A 22,600-nucleotide genomic window follows, 5' to 3' on the forward strand; every position below is an offset into this window, starting at 1 on the left:
CATATGAAATACATTGCATCCACCATGCACTGAATATCATAGATAGCAATACTTTTCAAATCCAAAACCATATAGATTACCAGGTGCTATTAATTAGTGATGAGCAGTTCGGATCTACTCGGGTACGTTCAAATCTGAAAAATAGCATCTTATTGGCTATCCAGCTATGACAAGTTTTGGATAGCCAATAAGATAAATATGAACTTGTGCTAATTTGGTGAAAAGAACTGAGTATAACTAAAACAGCTCATCTTTACTATTAATGTCCTAATCCAAGCATCTGCTTAACATTCATATGGGATTGTATGATACACATTCTATAGTCTGATTAACACATTTGATGGTCATTCATATGAGACAGCATAATACCTTTGTAAATGCCTCTGTGCAAAAATAGTACACACAAAAAGGAAGGGGTCATACTTTATAGGTTCAACAAATACAAAGTAAGTTACCAGGTGCTACTTGGTGGTCCTGGTCCATCCACAGACTCTAACCACCTATTGTACACATACACAATGCACCCAAAGACTCTCAGATGATTTATGCTTGGCTTTCTTCCTGTCTGTTTTGTCTGTATATTATAACAGGGACTATGGGTAGGGTTTGAATGATTTATGTGTATAAATTAAATGATTTATCCATATATATATTATATAATTTATCTGCACATATTAATTGATTTATCTGCATACATAGATTTATTTTAAAATTAAGTGGTTATACTGAACTGACTTGAAATTATTTTGGAAGTATATTCGGTTTTAATTGAAGATAATGAGAACAAAAAATTAGTACTATTTTAGTTATTGTTATTATTATAATATAATTATTACCAATATAATTATGCCTTTATTCAGATTTATTGCACACATGTACACACAAAAAATAGCATTCTATTGGCATCACGGATAGCCTGCAGCTATCCACATTGCTATACTGTCGGTGATGGGTTAAATAAAGGATTAACCATCCTCCTATATTAAATTGATTTCAATTGATTTCTTTTGAAGAGATTATATATATTTTATATGTTTTTTGAAATCTAATGGATTATATTGTACTTTTATATTAATGTACCTTTTATTTATATACATATTTTTTTTGTATCTGTTTCATTTATGGAACCTATACAAATTAATTGTAACCTAATAAATTTTGACACCCAGGTGTGTCATCTAAAGCTTTCTAGATCTGGTATATAAGGGGACTGGGCTTCCCTCTTTCTCTGAAGAAATCCCATACGGGAAGAAATGCGTTACTGGACTTTATATACACAGCATTATCCCCACCAAACTGTGCTGTCTCTATTTTCCACAAGGGACTGTGGATGCTGGATATCTGCTCTGATCCATGGAGCTCATTCGGGACAGGCTGCTGGCTGAGTACCGCCGCGAGTGGACACGCTAATTAGGCAGCATGTCACTGTCCAGATTGAGAAACAGAAATCAGGGAATTCGTCAAGCCACTACATCAGGTGCACCTCGCGGCTGATGCCACTCCACTAGAGACCTGCCAACTAACCTTACGGTGGTAACTGCACCGGGGTCATACTCTCTATGGATCGAGGTATAGAGGACGGGGGACCTGTTAAGCCACTACATTGTGACCACCTTGCAGCAGACGCCATTTCATTCACCACCTGCTGGCTGTTCCCTATGGTGATGGCTGTATAAAGGTAAAACAATATACAGCATCTGCTGATACATTGAGAAGGTTGTTTACTGACTTTTTATAAATACTAACAAGTGACTAAACCTACATTTCTGCTGATCAGATATTTCAACAATAGATACAACAGGTATTCTCACAGTGGAGATCTGTCACGAATACTTTCTCATATTCTATATACTGTATTTTTTACCAAATACACACAGCCAGTGTGTGGACCCAACAATTATTTCTACACAGAGACATTCCTGTACAGCTGGACGCAGCTGCAAGGATTTAATTGATACATTTGTCTGGGATTTATATTAGAGCTGTGGGGATTGTAGTGGTATTGTTGTTACAGTTTAAATATATCAAATTATTGCTACATAATTGTATTGTATTGACATGATTCTAATTTATTGTGATGTCTTTTATGCATTGAACATTCATTTCTAGAGTGTTGATATATGTTTTATTAAAAGATATTTTATTAAGTCGTGGGTACATTTTCTAATTTTCACAAAGCTATTTTTTAAGTATTAATTTTCTCTTTTTGGTTTGCCACCATTTAAACAGCTGCGTGAAGTAAAAAATCGAACTAGAGGTTTCCTTTTTAGTGCTGAAGCGACTATATATCTTGATCTTCTTCCTGTCTGTGCCTCTATTGGTGTTTTGTCTTTAGGGTAAATGTGGAAGCATGATTCTTTAAAAACAGTACACCACTGTAGATACTGTTTCTTCCCAAAAACATTAGTTCAGTTGTGCATTCTTCAGCATACAGATGTAGCCATGCTCATCCATCCTGTGATGCATACACATCGTGGCATGGATGGAGTGACTAGTTTGCCCATGTCTATGATGTGTGCATGTGAATGCTGCACTATGCCGCAATGCATATGTCCGTGCATACACATCATGGCAATGATGAGTGTGGCTATGTCTGTAGATTGAGTTTTTTTTCGCTATGGTACCATTTGCATGCTCAAATACACCATTCTGTTCTGGCGTGTATGCAATGGTCAGGATGATCAATGCCATGCTTCCTCAGAAAGGTTTCAGCATCTTTGTTTAGATATTCTCCTCCATTGTCAGATCTCAAGGCTTTCAACTGGTAATCAGTTTGAGTTTCTACTGATCTCTTGTAGACTGCAATTTTGCTCATCATTTCACTCTTTTCTTTGATGAAATAAATATGTGTGATTCTTGTGAAGTCTTCAATGAATGTTATGAAGTATCAGTATCCACTAATAAATGTAGCCTCTATTGGACCACACACATCGGTATGCACCAGTTCCAGTGGTGCCTCCAATCTGCTTGTTGATCTTGTGAAGGGACAATGGCTTTGTTTGCCTGTTATACAGCTTTCACACATTTGCCTTTCAGTTTAAATCATGGACATACTGTACCAGTCACCATCCCATCTTGAGGTTTCTGGGCATTGTCATATTCAAGATGAACTAATCTTCTGTCGGAGTTCCAAAGTTTGAGAGTCAGAAGTCAACAGCACTTAAAACTCCTCTATGTCAAGGAAATACAGTTGTCAGCACTGGGTACCTGTACCCATTACAGTCCTCTTTTGTTCCACACAACTCACTCTCCTTCTGCAAACTGGATTTAAAATCCACTCTGCTCTAGGACACTTTTAGCTTGTCCTCATGTCTGGTACATTCAACACATCTTGGATTTCCATGACTTTTGTTTCACCTTCCTATACTCAGGTGGGTTGTGACTGTTTTTTGTAGCTGTAAGTATCTTATCTCCTATTCCTCTGAATGTGACAGGATCATTCAATGTAGTGAAACACTCCTGATTGCAACTGAAATGACTCATGACACTTGAGTCAATATACGAGCAATCTCCTCTGTGTGTAGAATTATTAGTTTGCTTTCAGATGCTTTATGTCCAGTCTTATGACATACATAGTACTTGAATTTTCTGGGCTTTGCATCTTTAGTTTGTGATACAGTATTCTGAGCAGTTAAGACAACTAGCACACATTCTTGGAACTGTAGCAGTTTTGTCCTAACAAACTATGTGGATAGTTTGGCTATATTAGCTTCTAGAGCAAGGGTGGGCAATAAGCGGGCCTCCAGCTGTTGTAGAACTACACATCCCAGCATTCCCTGGCACAGTTTTATTATTTGGTCATGCTGAAAGTGTTGCAGGGCATGCTGGGATGTGTAGTTCAGCAGTAGCTGGAAGGCCGCTTATTGCCCATGCCTGTTCTAGAGCTACCACTAGAAAATCAAATTGAGATGTTAGGTTCTGTAGCATTGCCATGGCGATCTCCTCATCATTAACTTGGACTCCTACAGATATCTATTGCTGAGATATGTACATCATCTTATCAATGTAGTCACTCATACTTGTGCATTCACTCAACCTAGTGTTATACAGTATTCGCCTCATTAATTCTAATGAGAAACTTATCCTCATATGTTGCCTGCAGTCCTGTCCACATGTCATGTGTTGACATTTTCCATTGAATGATAGAATAAACATGTTTTTCAACAGCCTATTGTTCCCATGACTTTATCTATATCATCTGGATTTGGACTGTCATCTGGGTTACTTGTAACTTCCCACAGCCTCTCACACTTAAGTTGCTTTTACATTGAGAACTTCCAAGCAGTATAGTTCTTTGAGCCTTTAAGTTTAGTAAAGCTCATCATGGATGCAGCTACTGTGTGCATATTTCTATACTGAGACACTTTGCAGCTTCACTGACTAACCTGTCTATCATGCAATGTTTTATGGCATCTAGTGTATCTGGGTGCTGTGTCCATAACTTGTTGATATGTGTATACTATGTTGTGTTGTACACAGTTGTTAAATAGTAGACACCAGAGGAAAGAAGTTTGGTAGACATGCCAGCCAGATAGACTTGACCAGGAGCTTGTATCCATTGTAGTGCACAGATTGGGCACAGCCGCACTCAGTTATATATACATGCAGTGCAGATGGAGCGGATCATGCAGTGGACAAGCTAGTAATGTATGTAGGCAGGATTATACAGGATCCCCTGCGGAGCTGAGTAGTACATGTCTGTGTACCACTGTGGCGCTCAAAACACAGTGACAAAATGGTGCTGTGCATGAGCAGTGTACAGAATGGCTGCAGTTTTACTAATGGTGCAGATGCTTAAAGTAGGAGCATCATGGCGATAGCACAGTAGCGCACTCCATATCAACATAATATTGTAAAATAGACAAGTGTACTTTTGTATGGTTATAATCTGGCAAAGGTACCGGTTGGGTGATCCTCAATCCACAGAAATGGTGGGGGAATATTAAGGAAGGATCCAGGAATGGTCAAGGCTTTTCCTGAGAAACTATAGGGCCCAAACCTGACTAAAGTGGTGGCTTTTGTCATGAATGTAGCAGGTGATTTCTTCCATAGCTGCAATGTGAATTCTAAGAGAGTGGTCTGGAGAGGTTTTTCCAATTCCCGTCCAGAACACTTTTAGCTGCAGCCAGGATATGAGACACCAATTGAAATGTATTTAATTGCTGTTATTTGTACATTTTATTGACACTTCAGTAACCTCATTAAATGGTTAAATAAACCTCATTTATGCTTTAGGAGCATTGGTGCTTTAGAGGTAATGTCTTCACTCTACCTAACTTGTATTCTTTCACTGTGCAAACCTCTACTCCTCTACAAATGTGAATGTTTTGCTCTGCCCCACGATGGTTTTGGTACTAATAGGATTGCAGTTTAATAAACTATAAAAACCTATAAAATATTTTCATTAATTATATAGTAGATCACAGGCCAGTACAGGTAAATGGAGGTGGATTATTTACAGTATGTAGTGGAAGCCAAGAAAATCACTGATTGATTGATTACTAGTAATAACTGTAAAGAAAACTAAATCAGAGACACGGAAGAAAATATTATGAAACAAGCTTCCAAAATTCCAATGAGATTTTGGAAATGGAAAGGAAACTGAATCCAACCAAACTCAAAATCATAGGCTTAAAGCCAATACAGGTGATTCTAGGCAGAGTCACATGATTTAATGATATGATTATATGATTTGAAGAGTATATGATTTGATGATACTACTGGAGAAGCTGCAGGAAACGAGCCCTATATGCCTGGATGAGAAGCTGGTGTCACACTTGTGTTTGTTTGTGGTAGTCAGGTAGATGTCTATTTTAGTAGTGGGAGGTATATATGCAAAGCTGGTAGGCCTGAGGAGACCTCTTGACATATAATTAGATGCTTCCCTGACCGGGAATTGAATCCGGGTCTCGACAGAGAGATGCCGGATCGTATCCACTAGACCACAAGGGACATCGGTGTTGTTGATGGTATGATGTATGTAGCAGAGAAGAGTGAAGCTGTAGATTTACCAGGCTGAACTGGGTTATTACTTGATAATAATATGACAGTCTTCTTACTTGAGTGGCAGATCTTGATAGGAGTATTTACCTTGGACTGGGTTTTCTCTGTAGTCTGGGAGCACTCTAAGATGACAGGACCGGACACTGGCCCTCATTCAGAGCCGGACACTCTGACCAGAGCGCTCGCTCTGAATCAGGTCAGTCCTATTTAAATTTGGAGCGGCCTTTTGGACGCTCGCATAGCTGTGGGTTACCACCCACAGCTTATGCAAGCGTCCATGATGATGGTCGCGATGGTCAAGACCATCGCGACCATCGGGCTTGCGACAAGACCCTGCATTAGGGTCTCGCTGCCGCAAGCCCTGGAGTGTTTTTGGCTCTATCAGAGCCAAAATCACTCCCACTGACATCACTAGTGATGTCAGTGGGGCCGGCCCATGGGAACGGCCCATGGGAACACCTCCGTCTGGCAGCCACGTCCACCAAAGGGGGCATGCTGTCAATCACCATCGACAGCATGCCCCCTTTGGTGCGAGACCCGGAGCGACAGCTTGGCTGTCACTATCCGGGTCTCATGCATGCGCACGACGGAGCTCCCTCCATCGTGCGCATGTGCATTTGGGTACCATCGACCCGTTTACGAGCGTCCTGTGCTTGCGAGCAGGTCTGAATGAGACCCACAGACCGAACACTGGAATGGATGGTAAAAGTAGTATAATCTGGCACGGAATCAGGGAAGCAGGCTGATAAACCTATGTAGACAGGTGAATGCTTTGCACAAGTGTAGCACAGATTCAGCATACTGAAACAAGCTGGAATTACCTGTGCAATTTGAGATGCTGATTACACAGGAACAGAATGGCATAGATAGTTAGTGCAGCAAGAACAAACAGAACTGCACCAGCAGGATAACAATGACTGTAAACGGAGCACAGCTAAGCTTCACTCAGTAAGGGCTGAGCTAGACATTGTGCTGGCAATGAATGAGAGCCAGCAGCTGGAATATATACCTCAGAGTTAGCCAGGATTGGTGGAGCAGCGTCAGATGGTCCCGGCTTATTCAGCCTGGCTGGTGATTGGCCGGATCGATCAGGTGATTGGGACAGCAGTACTCTGGGGCTGGCTGGATGTGAGCTGTGGCCTAACGGGCCAGAAACGATGGAGCCTGTGTCTCCCTGGGATGACAGGGGACTCATGGACATAGTTCAGGGAGCGAGCTGGCTGGCCACAGGAGTTGTAAGTGACCCAGCAGCAGGGGTAACAAGCCCGGGTTATGACAGCTGGTGATGGATGGTCTTGCAAGATACAAAAGTACATCAACATCCTAATAAAGTAAAAATAAATGCTGCTTGTCAAACACACACAATCTGGTCCCCACCTCCCCAATGAAAGGGTTCCCCTGGCTGTGGCACTACACTCCCGCTAGAAAGAGTCTAGTTCTGGTTTTGGAAAACACAGGGGACCCATACATCTTTTGTCCCCCATATTTCCAAAATCAGGACAAGCTCTGAAAAGTCTGGTGCTGGTTGTGCTTTTAGAGGGGGACCCCGCGTTATTTTTGTAACACTTGACAAGCTTTTTACACACAGATGAATGCACGGATCTCACTGATCTGTTTATGCATCTGTGTCATTCAAGCATGAAGCAGGTCTATTATTTTGGGGCTTTGATGTTCATTTTTAAATTCAATTGAATGTTCCTTTTCTAATTGAATCATAGTAAATGTGGGATTTGTACATTGGTCTATGTAACAGTACCAATGTTTTTCCGATGTTCAATTTGAAGTGGGATTTGAGTGGGATTCGGTTTTAGGTTTGATTTCACATTCGATTTTGCCTTTAGTAGTAAATATCCAAATGCAAAATCGAATGAAAATCTAATGTCAAATCACTCAAAAATCCAAATGGAACATTAGTAAATATACCCCTAAGTATGAATTGCATTTGATGATGAGAGAAGATAAAGCAGTTTTTTCTTTATTTTTTTCTCAATTTTGTTTGTGATCCAGAAGTTATAATAGGATTCATGAACAGTCTAATTTAATTTGGCTGTTGCTATGTCCAGTTGCTTCTATCTTGAACAAAAGGTATATTTTGAACAAGGAGTATCTAAATAAGCTAACTTTTCTTTTCAGTTGATGATTTAGAGTCATACAAATTATTCCAGGACAAAGCAGGCTTATGGAAAGGTGTTAGAAGCCATTCCTATTGTGTAGGAGTGAAACTCCCGGTGTGAGACTCCTTTTGAAGTGGATATTCCGTGAAATGGTAAAGAGAACATGTCTCCAGGGTAAAAGATGGGAACCTGTGTTTTAAAATGAACAGACCTTCAGATTTCAGAGGCTGGGGATACTGTACTTTAGACATACAGTACTTGCCTACTCTCCTGGGAGTCGTTGGAGACTCACGATTTTTGGGGTAAATCCCGCACCTCTGACAGTATGGAGAGATTTTACAATAAATTGTCGGAACCGTAGGGAGGGGGCAGGGCTAAATTATGCAAATTGCCTCATTTAGTCCCGCCCTCTCCCCACAAACCTGCAAATCGCTGGCTTTTCCTGTAAAGGGAAAATGACTATGGTCTGGCCCAGCCCCCTGAAGCTGAGAGCAGCTCTGCTCTCCAGGCTGCTCCCGGAAAGGATTCATACAAAGTCGGTAATTATGAATTTAGATTATTAATGCATCTGCTGAGCAGAGAACAGAGGATAATGATATCTACGGGGAGAGCTGAATGGAGCCAAATATGTGTTTATTTTGCACAGTACCTTGCTTTGCGGTGTCTACAGAGGTAATGCCAGTTTGGGATGTGCTGGAAAAGGCAGAAGTTTCAATCCAAGTCAATGTGAATCTCAGTGCAGGAATGCAAGCCATTGATTTTGGAGAGATGTCCTTGTAGTGCAGTACAAGCAAAAGGTAAGTCCTTGGATATTTGTGGTGCTTCTGATGTCAGTTTTTTAGAATTTAAGCTGTTTTATGGAGATGTTCAGGAGCATGTAAAGGGAGAGGCAGCCATCTTGGGCGCCTGCTTAGTACATAAGGGCACTACTACTGTGTGGCATAATGTGAATTGGGTGCACTATTGTGTGGCATGTGAATTTTGGGCACTGTGTGGCATAATGTGAATTGGGGTAATTATATTACAGTACATATAATTTAACATGGATCTGGCTTTTTCAATGTATTTTATGTGGGACTGGCTTTTTCAATGTATTTTATGAAGAACAGCCTTTTTTAAAGTATTTTATGAGTATAATGGGGTACACTAACCCACAAGTTCTCAAACTCAGGGCCTGATTCAGCTTCAGATGGAATAGCTAAGCTGCTCGCAAGCAGCTTAGCTATTCCGTCTGTTCTTATATGTAATGCAGCAGGAGGTATCACGCCTCCTGCTGCATTATGGACCCAAGCTGTGTTATCCAATGCAGCATCGGATACTCTGTGCACCATCGGCCGGCTAAGGTGACCCATGGGGTCACGCAGCCGACCATTGCAGCTGCGAGGAAGAGGCCAGGAGATCTCCATCAGCCGACAGAGATCCTGGCTTCTTCCCTGCCCCTCAATGGCGGCGACATGCCTCCATTTCAGGAATTGGAGGCCATTGCCACCACCTCCCCACCCCCAAACGTCAGCAGACTGTCAATCACTGACAGTCTGCTGCCAGTATACGTGTAGGCTCGCAGACCCCACATGAGTAGAATGGGTCTGGCGCCTGCGCAGATTCCCAACATTGGGAACCTGCATTCAGCAGTGCACTAACATGCACTGCTGAATTAGGCCCTCAGTCCTCAGGACCGCAAACAGGTCATGTTTTCCAGGTCTCCTGGTGTCAAATTATGTGATCAGCTGCTGAGCAACTCAACCTATTCAGGGGGCCTATTTATCAAATAATTCTGCCCTTAAAATATATGGAAACTGCTGTTTTACCATGTTTATGGGCAGAATTAAAGGTCACTTGACTGTAACAATGCATAAAGTAGAACACAGGTTCTCAAACTTGGTCCTCAGGACCCCAAACAGTGCATGTTTCCTAGGTCTACTCACAGAATCACAAGTGAAATAATTAGCTCCTCCTGTGGTTCTTTTAAAATGTGTAAGTGAGTAATAACTACACTTGGGCACCTGCTAGGTGATCTGGAAAACTTGAACTGTGTGGGCATGCCCCTAAGAGTGATGAACTGGGAATGTGTCACAAGAACATGCCTCCTCCCCAGTCAGCCATGCTCACTTTCCAGGATCGCAGGGAAGCCCTACTCGCTCCTCAGCACCCTGTCCTGCCACCGGCCTACGGTGATCACTCATTTCTATTAATCTTTTATAGAAGATGTTTTGGGGGGCGTTGTTTTTCAATTTGCCCTGGGCGCCAAAAACCCTAGTTACGCCTCTGGCACAAACAGCTAATTTTATTGTATCATATACTTTTTTTTTAGACATGTGTTTTTAGGATGCTACTAGGTGTTTTCACTACATAATTATTACAAGTTGAGTCTCCTATATTCAAATATTCCGAAATAAGGATTTTTTCAAAATACAGAATTTTTTTAGCATGTCTGAAATAGTGAAACCTTTGCTTTTGATGGTTCGATGTGCATAAACTTTGTTTAAGGTACAACATTATTAAATATATTGTATAAAATTACCTACAGGCTTTATGTATAAGCTTTATATGAAACATAAATGCATTCTGTGTGTATATTTGGGTCCCATTCCCAACAGATTTCATTATGGTATGCAATTATTCCAAAATACGGAATATTCCGATATCCAAAATACCCCTGGTCCCAAGCATTTTGGATATGGGAGACTCAACCTGTACCATATATTCCAGTAGCAAATTAATGTATGTAGTCCACACAGCTTGGGGAGGGGTTGGAAAGACCCTTTGTTCAATTCAATTAGGAGCAAATTGGTCTCACTGCAATTTTCATCTGCAATTTCATTCCAAGATCACATTTTGCCAGCAATGTTGTATTATTTTATTTGTGAGCACCTCCCTGAGCAGGTGAAAATGTTTAGACAAATCTTATTCAAAGCTAAATACGTTTGGACAGTACAGAACCTGTAGTGCATCCTTCCCAATAAATAGTAATGCACTTGGAGGGGTTTAGTCAATAACGTCATGTTATTCTTCAAAAATGGGTTAAATGCTGTGGGGTAGGTATTTGGAGGTTTTGCATTGATGGGACTTCAACTTGCAGATTGGAGTTAGAAGTGTTTTTTCTAACATTTTACAAACCTGTATTAAAACACTAAAAAAATCATATGAAACACATGTTGTTGTACCCCAAATACTGCAATGTACTGAAAAACACTTAATTTGCTATCATTTTTCCACCATTGTTAAAAAAGTAAAATCCAACCATTTGACGCCTTTTTAGCATACTCCAATACTTTGCTTATAGCCACTTTCTACATGGTCCTGCTATCTCAGGTGCCATTTTTGGGGGGTTCAGAATGATTTCCCAAAATTTTCATGCACTTTTTCCCAGGTCGATACTTGTGGAGAAATCACCACGATGCCTGCAAATTTCCATTTCTAATTTAAATTTGCATTTCTTGGGTGTGCATGTTGTGGACAATAGCAGCAAATTATTTTAATTTTATGCTAGGAGTTGTTTACTTGTAATTAAATTGACCTTTACGTGTGGTGTACAGTATATTGGGACAACGTCAATTAACACTAATAACATGTATTTACCACGATGATATAAAAATCCAGAACTCCCAGTTGAGAATGATGAGTACATAGCATTAAGACACATTGGTTACAGAGATAGTCTGGTGATATTCCTAACATGAGTTTAATATGCAATGTTATTATTTAGAAACACAGGTACGGCTAAAGGACCCCACACACGGTACGATTTCTTTAACGATTTGGCCGTTTTCAACCGGTTGGAGCGATAAATCGTTTAAAAAGTGCCATGTGTGGGCATGATAACGATGCTGATGCGCGCTCCCGCTGTCGTTGATCGTGGTCGCTGATCAATTGAACCTGCAGAAAAATGTCAACCTATTGTTCACCATTTGGCACACATCGTTCCGAGTGTATGCATGATGAACTATGCAATGGACGATGGACGATATGTTGTCACTTTTACTGGCCACTCCCCTCCACTATTTTGTGCCAACATCATGAAGTTGTTTGCTGCAAACGATATATATCGTTAATGATCTGCAGTCGTTAACTACCCATCTATATAATTTGTACAATCGGTCCATGTGTAGGCACAATATCGTTTGTCCGGGAGTGTACTGGAATTCAAGAGAAATCGCAAACAAGATTGGATCGTTTGCAAATCGTACCATGTGTAGGCCCCTTAATAGTGACTATACTGTCCGCTTTTCTATCTTCAAATCTTTACCAGTACAAAATGTTAAGATCACTAAAAAGGTTATTTTTTTGTTAGCTCATTTTGGTTTATTTTATTACATACTAGCCATTTATCAATCATATATCTAATCAATCGTATTTACTATTGATTAGATATTTTATCTTATTTGAGATCTCTCTCTTAGGGATATATTTACTAACCCTTGGATGGAGATAAAGTGAACGGAGATTACAAAAAAGTACCAGCCAATCAGCTCCTATGTCATATGCTGTGTTTGAAAAATGACAGTTAGGAGCTGGTTGGCTGGTACTTTATCGCTGTTCATTTTATCTCCATCTGAGACTTAGTAAATAGACCTCTTAGTTTAAAATGTCATTAACATCCCCACATTTTATGACATATGTATATTTGATATATATATTTTTAATGACCTTTGGTAGTACAAAATGTAAAAATGAAGCATGGCAGGAAATTTACCTAGCTGAAAAAGATCTAATAGCATATTCTGTTTTCTATTTACTAAGAAGTGTTAGGAGACAGAATGAAAAGTGGTAAGGTGCCAGCCAATCCGCTCCTAACTGCCATCTCACAGGCTGTGTTTGAAAAATGAGAGTTGGGAGCTGATTGGCTGGCACCTTATCACTTATCACTTTTCACTCTGTCTCCTAACACTGCTTAGTAAATAGACCCCTATATGTGTTATATTATTTGGGTGGCCGAGTTATGTGAAAGGTATCGGCTTACATAACAGGCATTTCTAAGATCTGGTCTAATGCAGAAGCATTTTTACTCTAACCTAAATTCCTATATCAACAAAAGTCCTTTCAATTGTATGAAGTACTGCTTCATTGGGTGAGAATCATTTTTAGGACTTCATAGTACGTGTAAATTGTAAAAGTGTTTGGTCTGATTTTCTGCTGACACTTTAGCTGGACCCCGGGAGTCAGTAAAAATAGTCTGAGTGATCTATAATTACTTAGGACTATTTCCTGTGAGCGCTGTTTCCCCATCTGGTTTGATTGGTCACCCTCACTGAGTCACTGAATCATGTGCTGGTGAATTTAGAAACATTTCAATGGTATCACATGATAATGTACCTGGTGTTCCTTGTAAGCCAAGTACCCCTCTTACACCTGTGTCTCCTTTTTCTCCTTTTGGCCCAGGAGGACCTACAGTATAAAATATAACAACTTCAGTACTTGCAAATATATTCAAAGGGACCATTGACATACAGTACGCAACATGAAATCCCATAATGAATTGGTTCTGCTAATGACATAACTTTAGACTCTTACACATATAGCTTTCATCATAGTATGATGCATAAGTGATATACATACAGCTGTGAAATATATTATCTATGATATCTCACAAGGTCTGAAAAACAAATAAAAGAAACGGGATTCCCATGTTTGCTACTTATAAGAATACATATTTATAAATAATAACTTTTCTGCACTGTTTGGAAAAATACCCAGGGGGATTGCAGCTCTCTTGGTTTGTTTGCTTTAAAGTAAGCAATAAGTCAGGCTTATGGCGCTAATACATTCCAGAGTTGAATTATGACGGAGGAATGGGGAAGAAAGAAAATAAAAGTAATAAAAAGAAATTAAAGAAAGAATAGAAGAAATTCCCTGCTCTTGATTTAATGCTTGGTTTGTTTGGGCCTGGGATGTGTTACCTGTATGGAGGGCTGGGAAAACCCCTGTACAATCTGCTACCTCCAGTGAGCCAGTTGCAGTCTGTGAGTGCACTGTCTATATTGTGGTTGGCAGTGACTTCCCATTGGAAGCACAACCTGCTAATCACCTACAGGACAGGCAGTGTCAGGGAGAGGGGCATTCTCCCACTGGGACTGCCAGTGTGGGATGGGATTAGCAGAGACTGTGCTTCCAATGAGAAGTCACTCTGCTCTGTTCCCATTAGCCTTACCCTGCTCCTAGGGGCTGCAGCTGATGCAGGCTGTAGAAGCTGGCTTGTGCACATATGCTGGTCTGCCGCTGTTTGTGCGGTGGTCCCGGCAAGACATGGGCACTGTAGTCTGCCATTGCTGTGCGGGATTCGGGACAAGAAAGCAGCACGGCAGCCCCCATCTTAAGGTAAATAAGATTGGCCACTGCTCTTAATATAAAAATATAAAATATATGTCACCCAATGATGGTGCTATTATTGAATACATGCTATTAGCACAAGCACAATTGCATGGGGATGTAGTTTGGAAGCCGGCGGTCTAAATGCCGACCACTCCGCCTGTCATTAACCAGACGCCGGAAGACCGACGCCCGGCATATTGAACAAAGGTAAGCCGGGCGCGGGCAGCTGCTGGGGGGGGGGTGTTAGGTTTAGGGCTCCCAGGGGGACTTAGTGTTAGGCACCCCCCCGAGAGGGTTAGGTTTAGGCTAGGGGAAGGGGGGGTTAGGGTTAGGCACCCCCGGGGGGAGGTTAGGGTTAGACACTCCCCCCAGGAGACTTAGGTTTAGGCTAGGGGAAGGGGGGGGTTAGGTTTAGGCACTTAGAGGGGGGATTAGGGTTAGGCACTTGGGGGGAGGTTAGGGTTAGGCACCCCTAAGGGAGGGTTAGGGTTAAGTGGGAGAATGAGGTTAGCGATACTTACCTTAGGGACGATCAGGATTTTCACCCTTGCTGGGCTGGCGCTGTTGGGATTTGAACCGGCGGTAATATCTACTGCACCCCTTTGCATGTGTTGGATGGCTCACACATGTACTTGCAAATGTTTGTAACTAAGGCCCTCATTCAGAGCCGTACGCTCTGAGCATAGCGCACGCTCTGAATGAGGGCCGGGCTCCATTTTCATGGAGCGTCCTCCTGGACGCTCGTATAGCTGTGGGTCACCACCCACAGGCTATACGAGCGTGCATTGTGATGGTCGCAATGGTCGAGACCATCGCGACCATCGAATTTGCGAGCCGGAGCCTGCGGTTGAGGTTTTCAACCGCAAGCTCCAGAGTGATTTTGGCTCTATCAGAGCCAAAATCACTCTCACTGACATCACTAGTGATGTCAGTGGGCCGGCTTTTGACGGGAGGCGTTCCCATGGGAACGCCCCCGTCAGGGAGGCACGCCCCCGGCACACCCACCAAAGGGGGCGTGCTGTCAATCAACATTGACAGCACGCCCCCTTTGATCGGACACAACGAGCGAAGGACTTTCCTTCGCTCGTCGCGTCTGGCCCATGCGCACGACGGAGCTCCCTCCGTCGTGCGCATGCTCAGTCCATAACATCGACCCACTTGCGAGCGGACAGCCGCTCGCGAGTGGGTCTGAATCAGGCCCTAAGACTTATCACATTAGCAGTAATTTTCAAATGGGTTTTTCTGACTGTTTAGCTGAATGTGGTTTCACATATGTCTATAAAATTGAATGTCCTGACTGACTGACTGACTGACTGACTGACTGACTGACTCATCAATGCCCAGCCCAAACCCCTGGACCTAGAAACATGAAAATCGGGGAATATATTCCTTCCATGACATTGGTTCCCACTAACAAGGGATTTTTAGAAATTCAACTCCTAAGGGGTGAAAAAGGCTAAAATGTTTCCTCCCCCTGTGCAATGACCTGACTGACTGTCTCATCATGGCTGCAGCACAGTTCATATTCAAACACCAACTGTCATCCCTAGTGCTGCCAAACATCACTGGCAGTTGGTGTGGCTCCACTATTTGAATAGTGAGGGAAGGGAATGTGTTACTACAGAGGTAAGAGAGGAAATGCATTACTACACATGAGAGGGACGTGAATGTGAAATGTGTAAGTACAGAGTGAAGGAAGGGAATGTGTTACAACATGGGCAAAGGAGGGAAATATGTTACTACAGGGGTGAGTGGGGGTAATGTGTTACTACTGAGGAAGAGAGAGGGGAATATATTACTACAGAGGTAAAGGAGGGGAATAAGTTACTACAGGTGTGAGTGAGGGTAATATGTTACTACAGGTGTGAGGAATGGTTTGTATTTCCACGCAGGTGAGGGAGGGGAATGTCGAATGTGTTACAACAACATGGGTAGGGAGGGAAAGGTGTTGCTACAGAGGTCAGGGAGTGGAATGTGTTAGTACATAGGGGGCGAGTGATGTCTTACTATAGCAGTGATGCACTACTATATGTAAGGTTCTGGTTTTGTTGTGGACCTGGGGTGGCAGACACTGAAGCAGGTTTAAAAGAGAACATGGAAATTTGAATGGGTGGTTTAGTAGACATGGAAATGGCAACATAAAGTCCAGGTAATAATAAGGTGCACTTGGAACTGTAGTGAGGCAATGGGAAAAAGTCCAGGTAGTGACAGGCAGTCCAGTATTCCAGGTTTGTGAGGCTGAAGTGAAGTGCAGGCTGAAGAAAACAAGATCCAGTGGAATGTAAGTGGATGCAAGGTGCAGGGTACAGGATACTCAGGTACTCAGGCAATGGAGAGGCAATTGGAGGAGGCAGGGGAATCCAGCAGAGTTGGAGTAGGCAAGGTGAAGCAGGCTAGACAGGAATTCCACCGACTGGCATATGAGCACAGGAACTCTCTCTCAGCTTCCGCTGAGAAACACGTTGCACTGGCAATGGAAGGGAGCTCTGAACTCCCTTAAATACCCAGTGCTCTGCCATGACATGCCAGAGAGAGAGCAGAGCCAAAAGCACTCCCACTGACATCACTAGTGATGTCAGTGGGGCTGGCCCCAGATGGTAGGCGTTCCCATGGGAACGCCTCCGTCTGGGCAGCCACGCCCCTGACACGCCCACCAAAGGGGGGGTGCTGTCAATCACCATTGACAGCACGACCCCTTTGGTGTGAGACCCATAATGACAGCTTGGCCGTCATTATTCAGGTCTCGCGCATGCGCACGATGGAGCCGCCTCCATCATGCGCATGCGCACTTGGGCAACATCGACCTGCTTGCGAGCGCTCAGCGCTCGCGAGCAGGTCTGAATCAGGCCCAGAGCTCTCCAGAATTTTGCCACAAATTGAGCACCACGATCTGAGACTATTTCGGCAGGAAGTGCGTGAAGACGTAATATGTGATGGACAAACAGATGAGCCAAATCCAAAGCAGTAGGTTGTTTCTTTAGAGGTACATAATGGACCATTTTTGAAAATCGGTCTACCACGACCCAGATGGTGGTGTAACCCTGAGAACTCGGCAAATCTGTTATAAAGTCCATGGAGAGATGCGTACATGGATGTGACGGAATAGGCAGGGGCAACAACTCTCCGGGTGGGGCTTGATGAGAAGATTTATGCTGAGCACATTGGGTACACAAAGAGATAAATTCCAACACATCAGCTTTCATTGATGGCCACCAGTAGGCTCTCTTTAAAAGTTCCAGAGTCTTCTGAGTACCAGAGTGACCTGCAAAGCATGAGGAGTGAGCCCAGGTGAGGAGCTGCTTCCTTAACTCCGGGGCCACAAAGGTTTTCCCAGTAGGAGGCTGCATTTGTATGATGGTAAACACCCTTGAGTCCAACATGGGGGTACTGCATAGCATCTCAGAATTGTTGTTGCAGCAGAAAGATCTAGACAGAGCATCTGCTTTCTGATTAAGGGCTCCTGAATGGAAGGTCAGAGTGAACTGGAAATGGGCAAAAAATATTACCCATTGGGCCAGACGAGGACTCACACACTGGATATTCTTGAGGAAGAGGAGGCTCTTAAGGTTGGTGAAGACAGTGAAAGGAAATTTAGCCCCTTCCAGCAGGTATCTCCACTTAACTGCCAAGAGCTCCTGTTCTCCTATAGCATAGTTCTTCTCAGCAGGAGAACATTTCTTGGAAAAGAAGCCACATGGGTGAACTCGGTTGTCTTCATAACGCTGGGATAGGACAGCTCCCACTGCCTCTGATGATGCATCAACCTCCAATAAAAAGGGTCTATCCAGGTCTGGTTGTCTTAGAACTGGGGCTGTAATAAAAGCTTGTTTCAAAAGCTGGAAGGCTGTCTCTGCCTCAGGTGACCATAGAGCAGGATTAGCGCCTTTACGTGTTAGAGCCGTGATGGGGGCCATCAAAGACAAAAATCCCTTGATAAAGCACCGGAAGTAGTTGGCAAATCCGAACAGTCTCTGGATAGCTTTCAAGGTTCGAGGTCGAGACCAATCCAGAATCGCCTGAACCTTTTTGGGGTCCATTTCTAGACTGGAACCAGAGATGACATAGCCAAGGAATGGCATGCTGGGTACACTAAAGACACATTTCTCCAGTTTGCAGTAGAGGTGATTTTTCCTCAGCACTTGCTTCACATGTTTGTGATGTTCTTCTAGGGAAGATGAGAAAATCAATATATCATCTAAATAGACAACTACTGAAACATATAATAAATCCCGGAAAATTTCATTAAGGAAGCCTTGAAAGACAGCAGGGTTATTGCACAATCCAAAGGGCATCACGAGGTATTCAAAATGTCCATCTCTGGTATTAAAAGTGGTCTTCCATTCATCACTTGAGCGGATACGAATTAGATTATAAGCCCCTCGTAGATCTAATTTAGAGAATATGACGGATCCTTTGACTCTGTCAAATAGCTCTGTGATTAATGGAAGCGGGTATCGGTTCTTGACTGTTATATCGTTAAGGTCCTGGTAGTCTATGCACGGTCTTAATCCACCATCCTTCTTGGTGACAAAAAAGAACCCAGCTCCGGCAGGAGAGGTGGAAGGATGAATGAACCCTTTCTCCAAATACTCCTGGATGTATTCAGACATGGCTTGGTCTCTGGCAGGGATAGAGGATAAGTACGACCACAAGGAGGCATCTTGTCAGGCAACAAATCGATTGGACAATCCCATTCTCTGTGAGGAGGTAAGACATTTGCCTGTTGTTCGGAAAAGACGTCAGTAAACACTTGGTACTCCTCAGGAATTGCTGGAGGTATTAATGAGACTGTTTTCCTTACAGGCCGTATCTTGGGAAGACAGGATTTCTGACAATCAATCCCCCCATGAAAGAACTTGCATTGAGCACCAATCTATCCTGGGATTGTGCTGGTGTAACCAGGGTAGCCCTAAAATTATTTCTTGGGAGGCCTCAGGTATCACTAAGAATTTCAGAAGCTCAGAATGAAGAGCTCCAAAACGGACTAGTACTGGCTGAGTTTCTTTGGTGACAACTCCATTGGCCAGAGGCCGTCCATCTACAGCGGTCAGGGAAATTGAGTGATCGAGGAGAGAGCAAGGAATCTGTAGTTTGTCAACAAAGCTGGTAGTCATGAAGTTTCCGGCTGCTCCTGAATCTAGTAAAGCAGCAACAAAGACAGGTTTTGACTTGAAATCTATGGCTAAGGTCAGCACGAAATCTTTACATTTTGGGGACTGGGGGCCTGATTCAGAGCCGGACGCTCGCTCGTCCAGAAAATAGGGGTGGCTATTCAAATCAACCGTTCGCTCTTTGCGGTCTGTTCACGCCTCTATGTATGAACGAGCGAACAAAACTTGCGGTTGTTTTTTGAAAAAATACGCCCCCTGGCCGCTCGCATCCTACGTCATGTCCACTATTTATTAGATTAATCGAGTACATCGACCAGGGTATGAACTGCTCGCTATTCTTGTGGTTGGTTTTTGCTACCACAATTTTGCGAGCAGTTCTGGCTATAAAATAACCCAGTGACGTGGTCAATGATGCTGCTGTATTAATTATGCACACCCTTAAAACGCCCATTTTGACCTTTAAGCACGTCTCGTTCGGATCTCCACTCCCCGTTTTCAAGCACCTTCCCCTGTTACCACCCACATACGCCTCATTCTGTCACTCAAAATAGCAGGCATTCGCTATTTTGTGAGCACACAATTTTCGGCCGCACTGACTGGTTCGCGCATGCGTACGGATCGTAATACGCATGCGCAAACCAGTCAGTGCGGACGAAAAACATCGCTCGGAGCGAACGAGCGGCCGCTTACGAGTGAATCAGGCCCTGGGTCATTACTCCTAACTTGATGTCCCCAGGGTCAGTTAGGAACGGACGTTTCCCGACTTACGGGAACAGGAGGCCACCAGGTGATCCAATTTCTCCACAGTACAGGCAAAGGTTTTTTAATTTTCTTCTCTGACATTCCTCTTTGGAGAGATGGGTATGATTCACCTGCATTGGCTCTTCATCTGTAGAAGGAGGGGGAGAACGGGCATTAGAGGGAGGAGCAACTGACCTCTGCCATTCAGCTCTATGCCTCTCAGCCTGACATTCTCTGAAGCATAAATCGATCTTGTTACAGAGAGAAATGATATCGTCCAAAGTAGTAGGAAGCTCACGGGTGACCAGATCATCCTTCAGTCGATCAGAAAGCCCAAGCCAAAAGGCCAAGGTGAGGGCTTCCATATTGCACTTGAGCTCTGATGCTAAAATCTGAAACTGTACGGCATACTGGCTGAAAGGACGGGTTCCTTGTTTCAGTGTCATAATACTAGATGAGGCTGATACAGTACGCCCAGGCTCATCAAAAATCCTCCTGAATGATGTTACAAAGTTGGTATAGTTATCTAGTAGAGAATCTGAATGCTCCCAGTGTGGGAAAGCCCAATCCAAGGCTGAGTCGGACAACAGTGACACGATGTAGGCCACTTTAGTTCTTGCAGTGGGAAAATTATCAGGCTATAAGGTGAAGTGTATATCGCACTGATTCAGGAACCCCCGACAAAACTTGGGGTTGCCGTTAAATTTACTTGACATAGGAAGGTGTAACCAAGTTGATGCAACCTGTATTTTCAGACAAAGAAGTGGGTGTAACTACTGTTACACTAGGGATGGATAAAGAGGTTTGCAAATTATCCTGTTGTTTAGTCATTTCTTGCAGGAATTGAGCCATTTGGTGCTGCATAGCTTCCAGGTTTTCCAAACGGCCTGCGATGAACCGGAATAAATCTGCTCCAGACTCCTGTCCCGTGGCCGAGTCCATGGGGCCAGTGCAAACTGTGAGGTTCTGGTTTTGTTGTGGACCCGGGGTGGTATTAGGAGCAGACACTGAAGCAGGCTTAAAAGAGAACATGGAAATTTTAATGAGTGGTTTAGTAGACATGGAAATGACAACATAAAGTCCAGGTAGTAATAAGATGCACTTGGAACTGTAGTGAGGCAATGGGAAAAAGTCCAGGTAGTGACAGGCAGAAGACAGTCCAGTATTCCAGGTTTTGTGAGGCTGAAGTGAAGTGCAGGCTGAAGAAAACAAGATCCAGTGGAATGCAAGTGGAGGCAAGGTGCAGGGTACAGGAGACTGAGGTACTCAGGCAAGGGAGAGGCAATTGGAGGAGGCAGGGGAATCCAACGGAGTTGGAGTAGGCAAGGTGAAGCAGGCTAGACAGGAATTCCAATGACTGGTGTATGAGCTCAGGAACTCTCTCTCTCAGCTTCCGCTGAAAAACACGTTGCACTGGCAATGGAAGGGAGCTCTGAACTCCCTTAAATACCCAGTGCTCTGCCGTGACAGGCGAGAGAGAGAGCAGGTGACACACCAGGATAGGGCGACTAGGTCACATGGCCAGAGGCAAGATGGCAGCACCCATGCCGGAGCGGAACGGAAACGACGCCAGGCCTAACCAGCCCAGAATGACAACATGCCTGCACAGGACCACATACAGCCAATGCTCCCTGCCAGATACCAGCACCACCGCCAGACGCCCCTCGCCATAGCGTCCTCACAGGCATCACCAGCTGACCGCCGTGCCGAGAAACCCTGGTCGTGACACTATAGAGGTGAAGGGTTAATGGGTTACTGGAGAGGTGAGATAAAAATGGAAACATTAAATATCTAAGATCTACCCGGGTGGGAAAACCCACTATTACAATCTTAAACCTAGGTGTAGTCTGAGAGAGGTTAGTGGGGAAACTCCATCCCGAAGTCCAAAAACCAGGGTGCCCTGGAAGCAGGGGTGGATTACACCCTGCATACTGCAGAAAGAAGCTTCCCTATTTAGCTGAGCTAGAGAGAGTGGTCAGTGCTCCTGATGCTAGCAAGTGGCCACTGGGACACCAGGAGTGAGTTATCCATGATCTCGGCTGACCTGGTGTCCCCAGTAGCTCACACGGGACCTACCGCCTGTGAAAGTTGTGTGCGTATATGGAACAGTGGAAGAGTCCTCCTGCATAAGACTCCCACTGAGTTGACAAGGAAGGGAGGTACAGTTGGTAGCTGGCGTGGCTCCCCAGTCGCCTTATCCTTTGATTTTTGGTCAAGACTTCCCATTTCTTAGGGAGATTATTTATTTCTGGGAGGAGATGCAGTCCCCAGTTGTTCAAACAAACAACCCTCCTTCCAATACAGAGTTTTCCTGGACATAGG

At 43.5% G+C, this 22,600-nt stretch overlaps 1 protein-coding gene across 1 annotated transcript in view; it reads right to left on the bottom strand.

The window, feature by feature from the left end:
* MSR1 (macrophage scavenger receptor 1) overlaps positions 1-22,600 on the bottom strand; it is an 85,080-nt gene that overhangs the window by 55,327 nt on the left and 7,153 nt on the right. The window contains exon 5 of the mRNA XM_088478783.1: positions 13,431-13,502. Coding sequence (XP_088334909.1) covers positions 13,431-13,502 — 72 coding nt within the window. The remainder of the gene's footprint in view (positions 1-13,430; positions 13,503-22,600) is intronic.

Source organism: Taudactylus pleione, unplaced genomic scaffold, assembly GCF_031769625.1.
Source record: "Taudactylus pleione unplaced genomic scaffold, aTauple2 ptg000218l, whole genome shotgun sequence".
NCBI lineage: Eukaryota > Metazoa > Chordata > Amphibia > Anura > Myobatrachidae > Taudactylus > Taudactylus pleione.